The sequence below is a fragment of the Gobio gobio genome (genome assembly GCF_949357685.1).
Source record: "Gobio gobio genome assembly, chromosome: 6".
Taxonomy (NCBI): domain Eukaryota; kingdom Metazoa; phylum Chordata; class Actinopteri; order Cypriniformes; family Gobionidae; genus Gobio; species Gobio gobio.
The window spans coordinates 25,068,579-25,084,675 of NC_137102.1; the positions used below are offsets into that span (position 1 = coordinate 25,068,579).

Genomic DNA, 16,097 nt, shown 5'->3' on the forward strand with positions numbered 1-16,097 from the left:
GTGGAAACAGCCGACAAGTCACGTGGGTTTAATGTTTGATGCGTCAGAATTTATTTGGCAAAAACGTTTCCATCTCTCATTATTCGCATTAACTCTTTTTCGCAAGTCAAAAACCACCTCAAACTCACGTTTCCATCACTCATTTCTGATGCGATACTTCAAAATGCATTTAAAAACAGAGCGAAGGAAAAATACTCTCTATAATAATTTTAATAAAAAAGAGGCGGTTGCCTGCTGTTTGGGAACACAGTCACGTAAGACAGTTCTGGAAGGTAGGTGATTATACCAAACCACTTTGATGTGACTCTTTGCTCAGGCATTTCAGATCAACCAAAACAGCATTTCTGCTGTGCAAAAAGCTGTTTAGTCCAGTTTTGCCGTCCCATCGCGCAAAATCAAGTTTTTTTATACGCATCGAGGAATTTATTCAGTAAATGTGTTTTCATCATAGTTTATGCACTTTTTTTATTGGATAAAAATGTGTCCAAATTAAATGAGCGCATATGTTTTTTATGCACATTTTTAGAATTTATGCGCATCTTGGCGTTTCCAACAAGATTCACATCGGGCGGTTCTTTGCCGCCACGTCATGCATTACGATTGTTTAATGCACAGCTAGCTGTGGATTATGCTGCTTATACCATGGTCATTTGCCAGCATTGACAACTTAAAGTTGTTATTGATATTTGCAGCGCAATATTTGACCGGAAGGGTTATTTTAGATCTAGCATTATGCCCGCTTTGAGTCAGGCATAGAAATAAAGTAGTGTGTAAGATTACATTTATTTGAATTAATGAATTCAAGCATTTATTTGAATAATTATCGAGAGATATTAACAATGAAGCTGAATGAGTGATCAAAATAGCAATTTAATCCCCTCGTTGCTGAGAAATATAATGTGTGCGCAGTGCAATCTCCGCTCTGTGTGTGACGTATGTGTGTGCGCGCTTCGATGAAAACAGCGCATTAATATAGAAAGGTGATTCAACTGACTTGGAACTACCTGTGCATTAAATGGTTTTATTGCATACCAGAAAATCAGAATCGAGTATTCAGACAGACCATGGTATGATGAACATAAATCCTTTGATGCCCACATACATGCTACATTTGTACACGTCCTTTCAATTATTGAACACTCAAAATACAGATCCGAACCTGTGTGCAACTAATGTGCTGTGTAATGAGGAATTATAAGAGCTATGGACTTTAAAATCATTTTCTGTTATCCTAATAGTTCATGGAAAATGAACATTCTGTCATAATTTTCTCACCCTACTGTCATTCCTAACCTGAATGCTAAAAGTGCATCTACCCATTATAAAAGTGCTCCACGTGGCCCTGGTGGGTTGATAAAGGCCTTCTGAAGCGAAGAGATGCATTTGTGTAAGAGAAATATCCATATTTAAAACTAACATCTAATGACAGCCCTAGATGGATAGATTCACTTTTAAGGACTTCAAAACAGACACAGCAATTTACTGACATTATAAAGCTTGGAAGAGCCAGGACATGTTTTAATATAACTCAAGAACAAAGTCATGTACACCTAGGATGGCTCGAGGGTGAGTAAATCATGGGCTATTTTTCATTTTTGGGTGAACTATCCCTTCAATTCTTTAGGTTAGAGAGAAAACTAACTTTACAAACATTATAAATATACCTCAAGGAAAAAATAATTAAAAAATAACCCATTTACAATTTTTTCCAAATCCATAAAAGAAAGTAATACCAAGCACCTTGCAAATAACTTTAAAAGTGTTGAATGAATTTTAGCAGCCACTAGGCCATCATAGAAGTCAAATCTGCGTGACAAACAAGCTTTGGGAAGAACAGACTTTCAGCACCTAATGGAAATGAGGAATCAGGCACAGAGTAACATCTGAACTGGCAGATACTGTAGGGGAATGACATTCACAAGCCTCCCTTCCCAATACCCTTTAAATTGTGTTCCTGAGGTGTACATATCAGTACGTATTTTAAGCTCCCCTATTGGTTACATCCACAGGTTGTGTGTTTACAGAGTGAGCGGAGAGGATGTTTTCAGCCCAGAGCTGAGAGCCGTGTAAATCTTCCATCACTGGAGACATCAGCCCGGCTTGGTGAGCTGAGGGAAGACCGTTGGGATCTCTCGCTCTCTCTCGCTCGGCTTCTCTTCCCTCTCCACAGTCGAGAGAAGAGCTGACACTCATCTCGTCCCACACTGGGAGGATTCAAAGGAGCAGTCATCCAGCAAATGAAATGCAGAGAGCGCTCAGCAGAGAGCAGGCGGACCAATCCTATCACTATCCACCTTTCGGAAACTGTTAATTGCACAGGCTGGGATAAAACCCTTTCCGAATTGTGACTGACAAAATTAAATGATCATTGTACCTCTAATATTTGACTGTGCTATGTCAGCATTACTTGATCACAGCTCGAGAAAATAATGGTGCTAAGTTAAACAATAATTATTTTGAGCATCAGAGTAGTTTATTCACTTACACTGATTGTGTTATTGTAGCACACAATTCACTAAATAAACTATGCAAATTAGGTAATGGTGGGAACTAGGTCTGTCACGGACAATAATGATTACAGCATATTTTACCTTCTGTAAAAAGGTCTGGAAAATTTTCCTCAGTTAATGCTAATCACGTGAGAATATAGCCAGTTGTAAATATGTTTGTAAATATTGCATCATTTCCTGTTTAAAAGTAGTTTTCCGTGGTTTTTCAAGCATGGAGCCGCTTGAAGAAGCATTCAGTTGCATTCTAGGCGGTAGCACAAGTCTGTGGCAAAACTTTTTCTGCTTACCATTCAGATCAAAAAGAAGGTCGAAAGCACTTGTTAGAGGCACAAAACTTATTTTAGCTTTAGGTAAGTGCCTATTACCAACAGAATCCAATGGGAATTTAATTAATTTAATTATTAAAAATCATTTGACCGGACATGACTGTGTTTTCAACCAGACCTAACATGATGGATACTGTTGTATCTTTTACTTTATCTTTTACTTTATTTTGTGTTTACCCCAAAAAAACAAAAACAAAAATCTCACTCAAAATACAAGGGAGGCAAAGAGTGAATTTGTAACCACGACTGTACAAAAGCATACAAAAAGACCTAGCTCATCTTCCTGCACATAATTCTTTTTCTGGAATCCAAAAGTCTCCCACACTAGCTATGTTTCCATCCAATGTTGCGAATTTAACTTGTGCGCAAATTTGGAATAGCGCATAAAAAAATTTGCAAATATAGCACAGTTTCCATCCAGTGAGTCGAAGAGAGCAAAATTGTCACTTCCTGATAAACCGGCGCTAAATATCACTAAGCAAAAGTAGGAGAAGCGACTAGCTGGGTTGCCATCCAAACATGAAGCGAATCTTTTCAGACTTCGTAAAAAAAAACAATAACAAAACAAAAAAAACACTTGTGATTTAGGTGTGCTTCCATCAAGTTGTTCGAGCAGAACGGTGGCATTGGTAACCTTGTAACCAACAGTAAATAAAACACCATCAGTGGAAACAGCCGACAAGTCACGTGGGTTTAATGTTTGATGCGTCAGAATTTATTTGGCAAAAACGTTTCCATCTCTCATTATTCGCATTAACTCTTTTTCGCAAGTCAAAAACCACCTCAAACTCACGTTTCCATCACTCATTTCTGATGCGATACTTCAAAATGCATTTAAAAACAGAGCGAAGGAAAAATACTCTCTATAATAATTTTAATAAAAAAGAGGCGGTTGCCTGCTGTTTGGGAACACAGTCACGTAAGACAGTTCTGGAAGGTAGGTGATTATACCAAACCACTTTGATGTGACTCTTTGCTCAGGCATTTCAGATCAACCAAAACAGCATTTCTGCTGTGCAAAAAGCTGTTTAGTCCAGTTTTGCCGTCCCATCGCGCAAAATCAAGTTTTTTTATACGCATCGAGGAATTTATTCAGTAAATGTGTTTTCATCATAGTTTATGCACTTTTTTTATTGGATAAAAATGTGTCCAAATTAAATGAGCGCATATGTTTTTTATGCACATTTTTAGAATTTATGCGCATCTTGGCGTTTCCAACAAGATTCACATCGGGCGGTTCTTTGCCGCCACGTCATGCATTACGATTGTTTAATGCACAGCTAGCTGTGGATTATGCTGCTTATACCATGGTCATTTGCCAGCATTGACAACTTAAAGTTGTTATTGATATTTGCAGCGCAATATTTGACCGGAAGGGTTATTTTAGATCTAGCATTATGCCCGCTTTGAGTCAGGCATAGAAATAAAGTAGTGTGTAAGATTACATTTATTTGAATTAATGAATTCAAGCATTTATTTGAATAATTATCGAGAGATATTAACAATGAAGCTGAATGAGTGATCAAAATAGCAATTTAATCCCCTCGTTGCTGAGAAATATAATGTGTGCGCAGTGCAATCTCCGCTCTGTGTGTGACGTATGTGTGTGCGCGCTTCGATGAAAACAGCGCATTAATATAGAAAGGTGATTCAACTGACTTGGAACTACCTGTGCATTAAATGGTTTTATTGCATACCAGAAAATCAGAATCGAGTATTCAGACAGACCATGGTATGATGAACATAAATCCTTTGATGCCCACATACATGCTACATTTGTACACGTCCTTTCAATTATTGAACACTCAAAATACAGATCCGAACCTGTGTGCAACTAATGTGCTGTGTAATGAGGAATTATAAGAGCTATGGACTTTAAAATCATTTTCTGTTATCCTAATAGTTCATGGAAAATGAACATTCTGTCATAATTTTCTCACCCTACTGTCATTCCTAACCTGAATGCTGTTTTTTTTTTCTTTCTGTGGAAAACGAAAGGAAATATTTTGAAGAATGTATGCCTCTATTTTTCATTGTATGGCAGTTCTCAGTAACCATGAGCTGTCAAGCTCAAACATCACACACAAAAAAAACATAACAATAGATTTGTGTGAGGAACACACGAGATTTAACTGAAAATTTTCTCTTTGTGGAGTATATATCACAAAGTATATATCACCGATATGGTGAACTGGTTCGACCGGTTCACTAAAAAGAACCTGTTCACTAAAAAGAACCGGTTCAAAAGAAAGATTTGTTCGCAAACCGGACATCACGGACCAGAGACGGAGCGACTGCTAACAAAGTTATTTATAGTAAATACTGAGTTATGAGAGCGCTGTCAGCGCAAGTTTAATTTGTTTGTATCTGAGAGTTCTGGATAAACACGAGTCCCAGTCATGAGTCCGTCTTCATCATTATTCTACCAACTTTGTAACACATATGTTACAGACCATTACAGCTGTCGAGATGAACGAGTTACGAGTAAATGTTGCTCATAGCATTATTATTATTTTTAAATATTTTCCTATCATATGAAAAGCGTCAGTGACGCGCATTGAGTACACAGCGCAAACAAATACACAACAGCGCAGTAATCTAATGTAGCCTGGATACCCTCACGCTTACCCCCCTTCTGCTTAATATTACGCCGTGTTTGGTGCCTCCGCTGTGGGCCAGATGCAGTACTGGGGGTCGGTGATGTTGAAGGCCGACCGATCAGTGCAGCCCAAGCTTCGGCGTGTGCGTGAGGTTTATCTCTAAAGATGTGACTCTGCCGATGTTGAGCAGAAACTCTCGACTGTATGCACATTTTAGAACAGATAGACGCAACGAGGATGTACAAAAACACTGACTCACAAGATAGAAAACACTGTTCTGTCGGGAGAGAGAGAAGCCGCAGCGTGTGCACGAATAATACAGTTCTGTGTGAACTTGAATAATTAGCTACACATCAGAAATCACTGATCACAGATCAGAAGGAACTGAAAAAAGACTTCTGTTTTCATTTGTACATCCAAACACTGAGAAACTGCCAGCATTCACTCGTTCACAAGCCATGATCTCTCGAGGACAAATATAGCGTTTGCATGGGCGTGCCAAATTCTCTGGGCGGAGGAAAGGGAGGTAACCGTTCCTGTTATGAGGTTATAACAGGAAAATTCAAGATCAGCTCGTCTGGGCTGACATTTTCTCAAAGGCAGAGAAAGACAGCCAGAACTCGGTATACACCGATCGAAATGTCTAGCCACTTGGGGACAATATTCAGGCTAGGGGAAGTCATATTAATGTTGAAAAACCTCATAAAATGAAAATGTCATGCCATGGGACCTTTAAACATGTTTTAATGCATGTTTTGAATATACACAAATGTGAATGAGACTTGGGAGCGAAGACACTCATTGAATAACTCAAATTGCTATCTGCACCTCACACAAACTATCAAATGAGTCTCTAAGATATATGCAAATATAGTGCATAAATGTATTGACTACTTTTATGGTGCTTTTTTGCTATTTTGAGTTTCCCAGCCCTTGGTCATTGACTTTATTGTATGAAAAAGTGTTTGAACATTGAGCCAAATTTCTCCTTTTGCATTCTGTGTAAAAAAGAAAGACATATGAGTTTGAAATGAAATGAGGGTGAGTAGGTTTCTTGTTCTTATTTGGGTGAACTCTCTTTAAGTTCTGCGAAACAGCAGCATACACTGGCATACGTCTCTTGGCATTTCAAAGAATTCAGCTGGGTTTAAAAGCATTTTAAATAGTATTTCATAATTCTATTTGCGTCCCTGTGCGGTTGTTTCAATCTGAGTCCTTCAGTTATCTTCAGACCACATTAGCAGGCTGTACATTCTGTAACATGCTCTTGAGAATTGTTTTCTTTGAACTGGCAAGTCTGAATATGGGGCAGTATAATATGCATTCTTTCTATACTGTCAGCCAGATATCACTGATGTAATGGTGGACTTTCTAATCCACCCACATAATCCCGTGGCAAACAAAACAATAAGCAGCACTTGGCATCTACTTTAAAAATGTGCAGGGGTTTAATCTTTAAAGTCTTAAAGCAGCATAAATGCATGTGCACTCTGCCGTCAGTTATACCACCAACTGCTTTTAAGCAGATTCATGCACTTTGCTCTCATCTTTGACTGTACTGTCCTGAACAAATCACAAATGTTAAAATCATGCATTGCTTTCACCCTGTCATCCACTGATATAATGCAGAAACCCACAATTCAGATGCTGAAAGAAACAGACCTCACAGACATCCACTGAGGCGGAGGTACTTAAATAGTACTTGAGAAGACATGCGCTGAATTCTGATCCACTGAACTTGAGTCATACAGTCAGAAACAAAAGTTGAAACATCATTCATTAAACCACACATAATACTGCATATACAAACACTGTCTGTCTGTCTATCTGTCTGTCTGTCTGTCTGTCTGACTGTCTGTCTGTCTGTCTGTCTGTCTGTCTATCTGTCTATCTATCTATCTATCTATCTACCTATCTATCTATACATTTTGTGAATTTTGTCTTCTACAATAACATTCAAATATCATAGACAGATCATATATTTTTGATAGATAGATAGATAGATAGATAGATAGATAGATAGATAGATAGATAGATAGATAGATAGATAGATAGATAGATAGATAGATAGATAGATAGATAGATAGATAGATAGATAGATAGATAGATAGATAGATAGATAGATAGATAGATAGATAGATAGATAGATAGATAGATAGATAATTCCAATAACAAACTTCCAATATCATCACATTTTATTAAAGCACACTTATATAAAACGTTTAATAAACATAATGTATATATAATGGATTTTATTTTTTAGAGGAAAGAAATTACAAAAACATTTTAGTGGTTTTAGTGGTAACTTTTACTAAAATATAGTACTTGTGACAACATTGTGAAATACAGTATATTGTATACCAGTGGCGAGTGGTGACTTTTTTACCTGGGTATTCTGGGTGACACGTTATGTCAAAAATGGACCTGCACGTTGGATGAGTTTATAATAAGCTTGTTCGTTTTCTCTAGACAAAGTGTTAGCTGCTCAGTTGCCTACTCTCATGACACATAGCAACACAGCTAAAATGTCCTAATATATTTGATCATTTGTTGAAAGTAGTCTACATTTACCTTTGGATGCCTTCACAAGCACCCGTAAAAGCTGGTGAGTTGTGTTTGAGTTGAGTCAGGCGCGAGTGTGAAGCGCAAAAGGGGCATTTGCAAATGATGCTGTATTTTTGTGGCACTAATGGTGCATAAACTAAATGCTTTACCGTTAAATGGTACAGCACATCGGCTGAGGACACATCCTACAGTCAAATAGGACACACATCTAAATCAGAGACGACAAATAAGTAACACCATGGCAGGCGTCAATTTAAATGTATGCCAGAAGTGATTTTTTTATTTTTTTATTTTATTTTATTTTAAAATAAGTCTAATATAATATATATTAAAAAAAATAATTATTATTTTAAAAAATAAGTCAAAATAATGCAAATTGATGACTTTAACAAACACATAGACTATGATTAACAGCCTCGGATAGTTGCAGGTCTGCTGACAGTAGGTCTGTATTTAACAGTTAACTTAATAAATTTGCTTATGAAGAAAATAAAATACTATGCAAATTGTTTCAGTTATTACTTTTTTTCACTTGATCAGTCTATTTAGTTTTGTATCAAACACAATGTGAAATTTTTGGGTTATTGAGATCTGGCAGCAGCAGCTCATTTTTTCTCTTCCGATCCGCTCAAAGCTTACCCTGCTTGTGAAATCCAGCATATGCCAGCAAACCAATGAGAACGTGGGACAATGATGACGATACATAACAACAGAGCGTAGACGCCAAACCTGCTGTGGATCCGCATACCCGGAACTATAGATTTGAAGAAAATTACCGTTGTTTGGCAAATAAATAATTGACAGAGAGTTATATACGTATTCCTAACATTTATTATAAGCTTGTAAACTTTATGGTACACTTTAAAAAAAGGAATTTATTGTAATTTATAGTCTTAATACTAATCAGCGAGTCCACAAATGGCTTGGGTATGCAGAGCATCTGCAGCTTATATGGACCGCATTCCACTGTTGTGTACATATATTATTAATTAATCATCAACATCCTCACAAGTAGTCAGTCATTCACAAAGGCATTAACACTCTCTAAGATCATTGAATATTACAAAGCATCTGCTGTCTGCACTTGTGTTCTGCTCGACAGCAGTTATTCCACCATAAAGACGGCAACAATGCTGATCTCAACAGGCCGGAAACAGCAACATGTTTAATGCATTATTAAGATCAAAGTTCAGGGTGTTTGCATGCAACTACTGTAAAAATGCTCAGTCCTAGCCAGCATTGTTTATACAACATTAGTTTTAATTAATATATTATAGCTAATGTCATAAATAAATGAATCATTCAATAAATGTAAACTCAAGCCATCAGAGAGAATTTGCACTGGAAGACCAACTCACAGACAGCCGTCAAAGTAACTCAGCAATCGATCACAGAGTCATTTGGCTTTGTCAACAGCTCCTCTGTGACTTAAAGTGCACCGCGACTAGCACAACAGTACATTTTCCATCAGCCCTCATGTGAACAACAATGGCAGTCATTGGCAGAGGCATCAGAAAACCGGTGTCAAATCTCATCAGAAAAATTGCTTTGGGTTTATCAATAACAGATAGAAGAGTGCAGCGAGGGATTTCGCTCTAGTTGAAGCTGATATTGCTGAAGGCAGGTGAGTATTGAACCGCCCGTCTGCCTGAGCCAGGGGTAAATAGTGATTAATGAGCGATGGAGGAAGGTTTCACCATGAAATGTGCGAGTGCCTGCGATCTGATTCTTCCCTTCAGCCCTCCTCTGTAGAATCTTAAGCTCATGCGACACAGACGATTTGAACAAGAGAAATTAATTCAGTGACAGAAGTGAAATGGAAATAAGTTTTGGACCGAAACTGCTCCAGTTAACCAAAAACGAGATTAGAGAACATCAGCACTGATGTTATGATTCTCCAAACTAATCTGGTTTATTGATTAGCAGTTTTAGCAACTGAATGAGCTTTAAATCAGTCAGAACGGCTCAGGCATCATTGACTGAACGGGCTCAAACATCGGAAAAGCTAGGATAAATATATCTGTCTGCAGACATTTTAAATGCACAGTTGAATTTTTAACCACAAGACCATCCAAGATCATTGTTTAAAAATGTATTGAAGCACTTTACTATTGCATGTCCTAGATTAAACTAGTTTCCACTATCTAAAATAATAATAATAATAAAAAAAAAAAAGAAATCTCAAGCTTAAAATTGGTGTTGAGCCATGATAATTTAAAAACACCAATCAGACAAAAGAGATGATGCATAAGCTTTTAATTCATTGCTAGGATTATTTTGAAAGTCAATTTCTCTAAAAGCTATTGAACATTTTCTCCTTTATTGCAGAGAGAAACATTTGGTGATGTGAATTCATAGTATATTCCTGGTTACTATTTGCTTTAATTAACCAGTAGTTCTAGAATTTATTACAATTTCAAGGCAACAGATTTCAGAGCAAACATGAGCAGGAAATGATGTCGCACAGTGATTAGCTGTGTCTGAATTTCAGTAATCTCTTGAATATAAACGGATTAATATTATATAATATCCACCATTCAAAACAGTCACTATTCTTGACTTTTCTATGCTGAGTGTTAATATTAAAAGTATATATTAAAAGTTCCCCAAATATAACAACCAATCAGAACACAATACTATCACAAACTCTCTCCCCCATTATAATTGGACTGTTAAGCACAAAATTGCTACAGGACATAAAGTGCAGATTGCAAGTTATGATCAGGCTTACAGGTCAGTCATAAAGCTTAAACTGTTTTCTCCATGTAACCGAGGAAACAATTGTAACACTATTACGGGCTGAGAGAAAATGAAAGGCAGCCAGCAGGTACACTAATCACCATAATGGCTTCAAACATAATGTACTGTTGTTATCCCACAGATATCCCGCAGTTTGTTGTACAACCACCTACATTGTGTACTCTCACATTCTGTACAGTGTATTTTATTGTAGGGAAATTTATATTTAACCTTACACAATTTACTTTATGTAAAATATATATATTAGGGCTGTCATTATTACGCATGTTTATCTAAATTATGCAATACATTTTTTTCAGTTTAACGTTAACAATATTTAACGCATTTACCACAGCATCCGTTTTCTCTATCATCCTTTGGCTGCCGTTACACGCTCTTATTCAAGCAAATGCTTTTAAACCATTCAAGCGTGACAAGACAAACGAGAACGCACTGTGAATGTTCTGTTTATATGACACACATAGACTGTAAAAAAAAATGGACAACACCCCTTCACTATTTTCCACTGTAGAAAAGTGAAGCCGCCAATGTCGAATATGGCGCTGACATCTTGCGCTGATTTGGGACCTGCGTGTGCGCAGTAGTGACCTTGGGACCTGAGTCTGCACAATAAAGATCAGGAAGTAGAGCCGCGATATCAAAACCCCGCCCACACTCCCGCAGTATCTGTTAGTATTTACTGCAGAACAACTCATTATGTTGGTGAACATTTTATTTGAAATGTAATGTGATTGTTTAGTTTGTCTCGCGTCCCATCAAAATACATGGAGAGGGTGGGGTTTATGACCCATACTGGGACCAGCCACATGGGGGGGCTATCGAGACGCTTTGGCTTCACTTTTCAGGATGTGTGCAGCACACTTGGTGAGTCACACACACAACGTACAGATAGACACACACCAGTATCGTGCACACAGACAGCACGCCAGAAGTTCTCTTTCATGCTTGAACAAACATTAACAGAATTTTTCCAAAATGCCCGTTTTGTCGAGTATCCTCATAAGAGCAGTCTTACATTAGTTGAATAACATCTTAAATTAACTTAGAGTTATGAGAAAAGGATATCTGCATCATGTGCGGCAGCGGCAGATCTTAAAGTGACAGCAGCCTAATAAACCAGTTGCTGTGATGTCTGTCATTAATGTTAAAAGAACAAAGGTAACAGAGACAATTAATCTATATTTAATGTATAATTTATGCAGTTAAGACTGTAAAGTGTTTGATAACTTTATTCAATACCTGTTTATTTCCTACCTGTTAGACAGGAGAAAGGCCACTGGTAAATATGACATTTATTATTATAATTGTTTTCTGTGAAGATTGTTTTAAGTTCACTTAAAAAATTAAAAAATAAACTAATAAATATTGAAATTGATAGCTTTCAGTCTATAATTGTTATATTTATTATAATGTTGAAAGTCTATAATTAATGTTTAAAAAAACATAAATTTCATGGAGACATCAGTAATAGTATTAGTATCAGTGTTTAAGGGTATACGGTTAGGTGTAAGGGAAGTGTCAACTGTGTAATTACAAATGTAGCTACAAAAATTAATTACAGATGTAATTACATGCAGGTATTTTTTAAAATGTAAGTACAATGTAAAAACATGTCTGTACACAATAAGTGCATTGTGTCAAATGATTAGTTAAAATGTTAGTACATAGTAATTAAGGCCACCTAATATAAAGTGGGTCCAAAACGTCCGTAGATATATATATATATATATATATATATATATATATATTCATATTTAGACCTGGTTTCTTAAACAAGCTAATAATTGGGCCACTTATAAACTTGCAATCTTCTTTCAATAGGCTACACAGCTGGATTTTCCAGCAGGACATACAAATGTGCTTCACTCCGGTAATAATATATTGTTATGATAGATATTTGTTTTTTCAATGGTTACAGACAACTTCACATGATTAGATAAAGTACAACCATTTACCTTATGCTCAATGATGCTGCTGTATCCCTGCAGTGCCGGAGGCGCGCGCGGCGCTCTGGTGGGCTCCACTTTCTCACCTGACGCGCCCTTAGACGCACTGGATGCTGTAGTATTATTGTTGTAGCTGACGCTGTACACGAACAACAGACTGGTGCACATGGTGATCGCGAGAAAAACGGCTACTCCATGACGCTGGAAAACAGGAGGGCAAAAGTTCAAATCCACCACAGAGCGCAAGGTCATAAATCATCACAAATTCATGCCCTTGGCACAGTCAATTATAGGATACAAATCACATTTCCATGCTCAAATATTAATTAGATTGAGATTATAAGAACTTGCAGGTTCTAACTAAATATTGATGCCTAAAACTAATGCATCAGATTATGCAATAATGGTTTTGCAATAGCAACATTAAACAAAGTAAAATGTTGTATAGGGTATTTTATATATTTTATATATTTGATCGTGTCATAGCAAAAAAAAAAAACTCCATTATTTCAAAGAATGTTATTTATTTTGCCATACTAAAATTAGAAAACTGTTTGCATCCTTCTGCAATGCATAGAAATAGCCTACATAATGGAAAAAAAAAAAAAAAAATATATATATATATATATATATATATATATATATATATATATATATATATATATATATATATATATATATATATATATATATATATATATATATATAATAAATTCACAAAAGCAACGTCCTTTCCACAAAGCAAAATTTCCTGTCTCCATAAATTTAATTTCCGACAAACTCCTCATTATTCAGAAATGGGGATTAAGGTTTTTTTTTTTTTTTATTGTCTTTAATCTTCTTTCATTCAGCATGTGAAAGCAACAGAGAGCCGCAGTACTTCAGCAACAATGCTGCACAGGAGAGATGCGAGACATTCAAACTGTTTTCAATACAATTACCATCGGTGTCTTCATCCTGAAGCCAGCTGGAATATTCCTGGGGATGTTCGCATGAAGATCCACTTTTTTCCCCCGGTTGTTGCTACTTCATCAGATTATGTCGTCATTAAATTGCCGCGCTCCGCTCGCGCTGGGAGATGGCAGTGTGTGTGCTGTGCGCGCGGACTGAACCCATTCTTGAGAGCGGAGAGCACAGACCGTTGTGACACCGCACGGTCCTAAAGATCATTGGGTTTGAGTGCGAACTCTAATTCAGCGTTTAGGACAAATTGCACATTTTGCATGGAAATACAAGACATGTTGTAAGAGGCTGATATTTAAATTGCACCTAATTTCAATTCAATTCATTTGACATGTATTTGTATAGCGCTTTTCACAATACCTATGGTCTCTCAAAGCAGCTTTACAGAAAATGCATGCGTCTGCATTACAATTTCGAGTGATTTGTTATCAGAGAAGACTGTGTCCAAGTTATGGTTTTCAGAAAATATACAATCACACAGTTGGCTAACAATGTATTAATAAACAATGTAATAATTTAAGGCAATGGGCTCATCGAAGTAAAGAATAGGCCTACATGTTGTTAACAATGATTAGGGTATATAGAAAATGTTTGTTGGTGGTAGAGTTGGAGTCTTCTCTTCACAGGTGTTGTTGGACATCTGAAGTCTTCATGACAAGATGGATCCAGACTGGAGCTGACGGACTCTAGTTACCTAGCGTTGGTCGTCCCGAGATAAAACAGAACAGGAAAATAATTAGCGTAGCTGCTGTTTAAAACATGAAGCAAAGACAATTATGTTCACTGATATAACTGAGTACAAGGTTATGATATGCATTATGTGAATGCTTGGCTAAAGAGATGCGTATTTAATCTAGATTTAAACTGGGAGAGTGAGTTTGAGCCCCGAACATTATCAGGAAGGCTTAGTAGTTTAGAAGCCAAATGTGAAAACGCTCTCCCTCTTAGATATAAGATATAGGACTTAGATATCCTAGGTATTACCACCCAGATAACAATTTTTGGTTCCCAGAACGTTCTGGGAACGTTAGTTTCTGGTTCCCAGAACGTTCTCAGAACGTTCCCAGAACAGACATCCTAACGTTCTCTATTGGTTAGCCAGGAAAGTTTTCTTTACGTAAATAGAACGTTCCCTGTTGGTTTGGAGAACGTTCCCCTAACCTTCCCAGAACGTTCTCAGAACGTTCCCCTAACCTATTTACTCCGATATAATTTACCCTGCTGTGCGTCAGTAATCGTCCAGCAATGCCCGCGTCCCATATGGTATTAAGCGGCATGGAAAACGGATGAATGGACGTCAATAATCAGTAGCCTACTACAAACCATGTCTTGTTTTGAACTTATTTAATCAATAGAAATAATTCAAGCACATAAACCTTCATATGGAGGATTAAATAAGATTGAATTATGCATTTCGTAACTTGTATCACTGACGACACCTACTACCACAACCAGGTACGTTTGTGCCAAATAACGATGACTTCAACACAATATGTGGTTTTAAAATATGAATTTTATTCACAGACATTAATAATGAATAAAGATTACTTTAACTGGGATAACTGCATTATTTTCTTACCACTGAATTAACGGAACGTAGCCTACTCTCTTTTGGTCAGTAAACCAAATCTCCTCGGTTAACATCATGTTGTCTTCAATTACTTGTCAAATCTCTGTGAAATCACACTATTTACACTGGTATATTTATTAATTATAACCCATTATTAAATAAAGATCGATAAACTAATGTTAGTTAGTCGGTAAAAACGAAATGACCGTTAATTTTTAAATTACACGAGTGCCGTCTTTCTGTGGATGACGAAAGAAAGCGCGTGCTGGAGAAGCGCGCACAGATCAGAGGCGCGCAGTAACGAAATATACAAATAAACCTGCGTATATATTATAAAAAAATGTAATCTAAAAATAACCTGCAGGGAACGTTCTGGGAAGGTTCTCTTTAGGTTATAAAATAAACCCCAAAAATAACCTGCAGGGAACGTTCTGGGAAGGTTCTCTTTAGGTTATAAAATAAATCACAAAAATAACCTGCAGGGAATGTTCTGGGAAGGTTCTCTTTAGGTTATAAAATAAATCACAAAAATAACCTGCAGGGAACGTTCTGGGAAGGTTCTCTTTAGGTTATAAAATAAATCACAAAAATAACCTGCAGGGAACGTTCTGGGAAGGTTCTCTTTAGGTTATAAAATAAATCACAAAAATAACCTGCAGGGAATGTTCTGGGAAGGTTCTCTTTAGGTTATAAAATAAACCCCAAAAATAACCTGCAGGGAACGTTCTGGGAAGGTTCTCTTTAGGTTATAAAATAAACCCCACAAATAACCTGCAGGGAACGTTCTGGGAAGGTTCTCTTTAGGTTATAAAATAAATCACAAAAATAACCTGCAGGGAACGTTCTGGGAAGGTTCT

General features: G+C 36.8%; 1 protein-coding gene across 1 annotated transcript in view; it reads right to left on the minus strand.

Annotated features, from left to right (window-relative positions):
- st6galnac5a (ST6 (alpha-N-acetyl-neuraminyl-2,3-beta-galactosyl-1,3)-N-acetylgalactosaminide alpha-2,6-sialyltransferase 5a) overlaps positions 1 to 13,812 on the minus strand; it is a 78,348-nt gene extending 64,536 nt beyond the window's left edge. Inside the window, exons 1-2 of the mRNA XM_079818469.1 lie at positions 13,649 to 13,812; positions 12,717 to 12,908 (exon numbers count right to left, since the gene is read on the minus strand). Coding sequence (XP_079674595.1) covers positions 12,717 to 12,908; positions 13,649 to 13,663 — 207 coding nt within the window. The 5' untranslated portion in view covers positions 13,664 to 13,812. The remainder of the gene's footprint in view (positions 1 to 12,716; positions 12,909 to 13,648) is intronic.
- Positions 13,813 to 16,097: the final 2,285 nt, after the last annotated feature.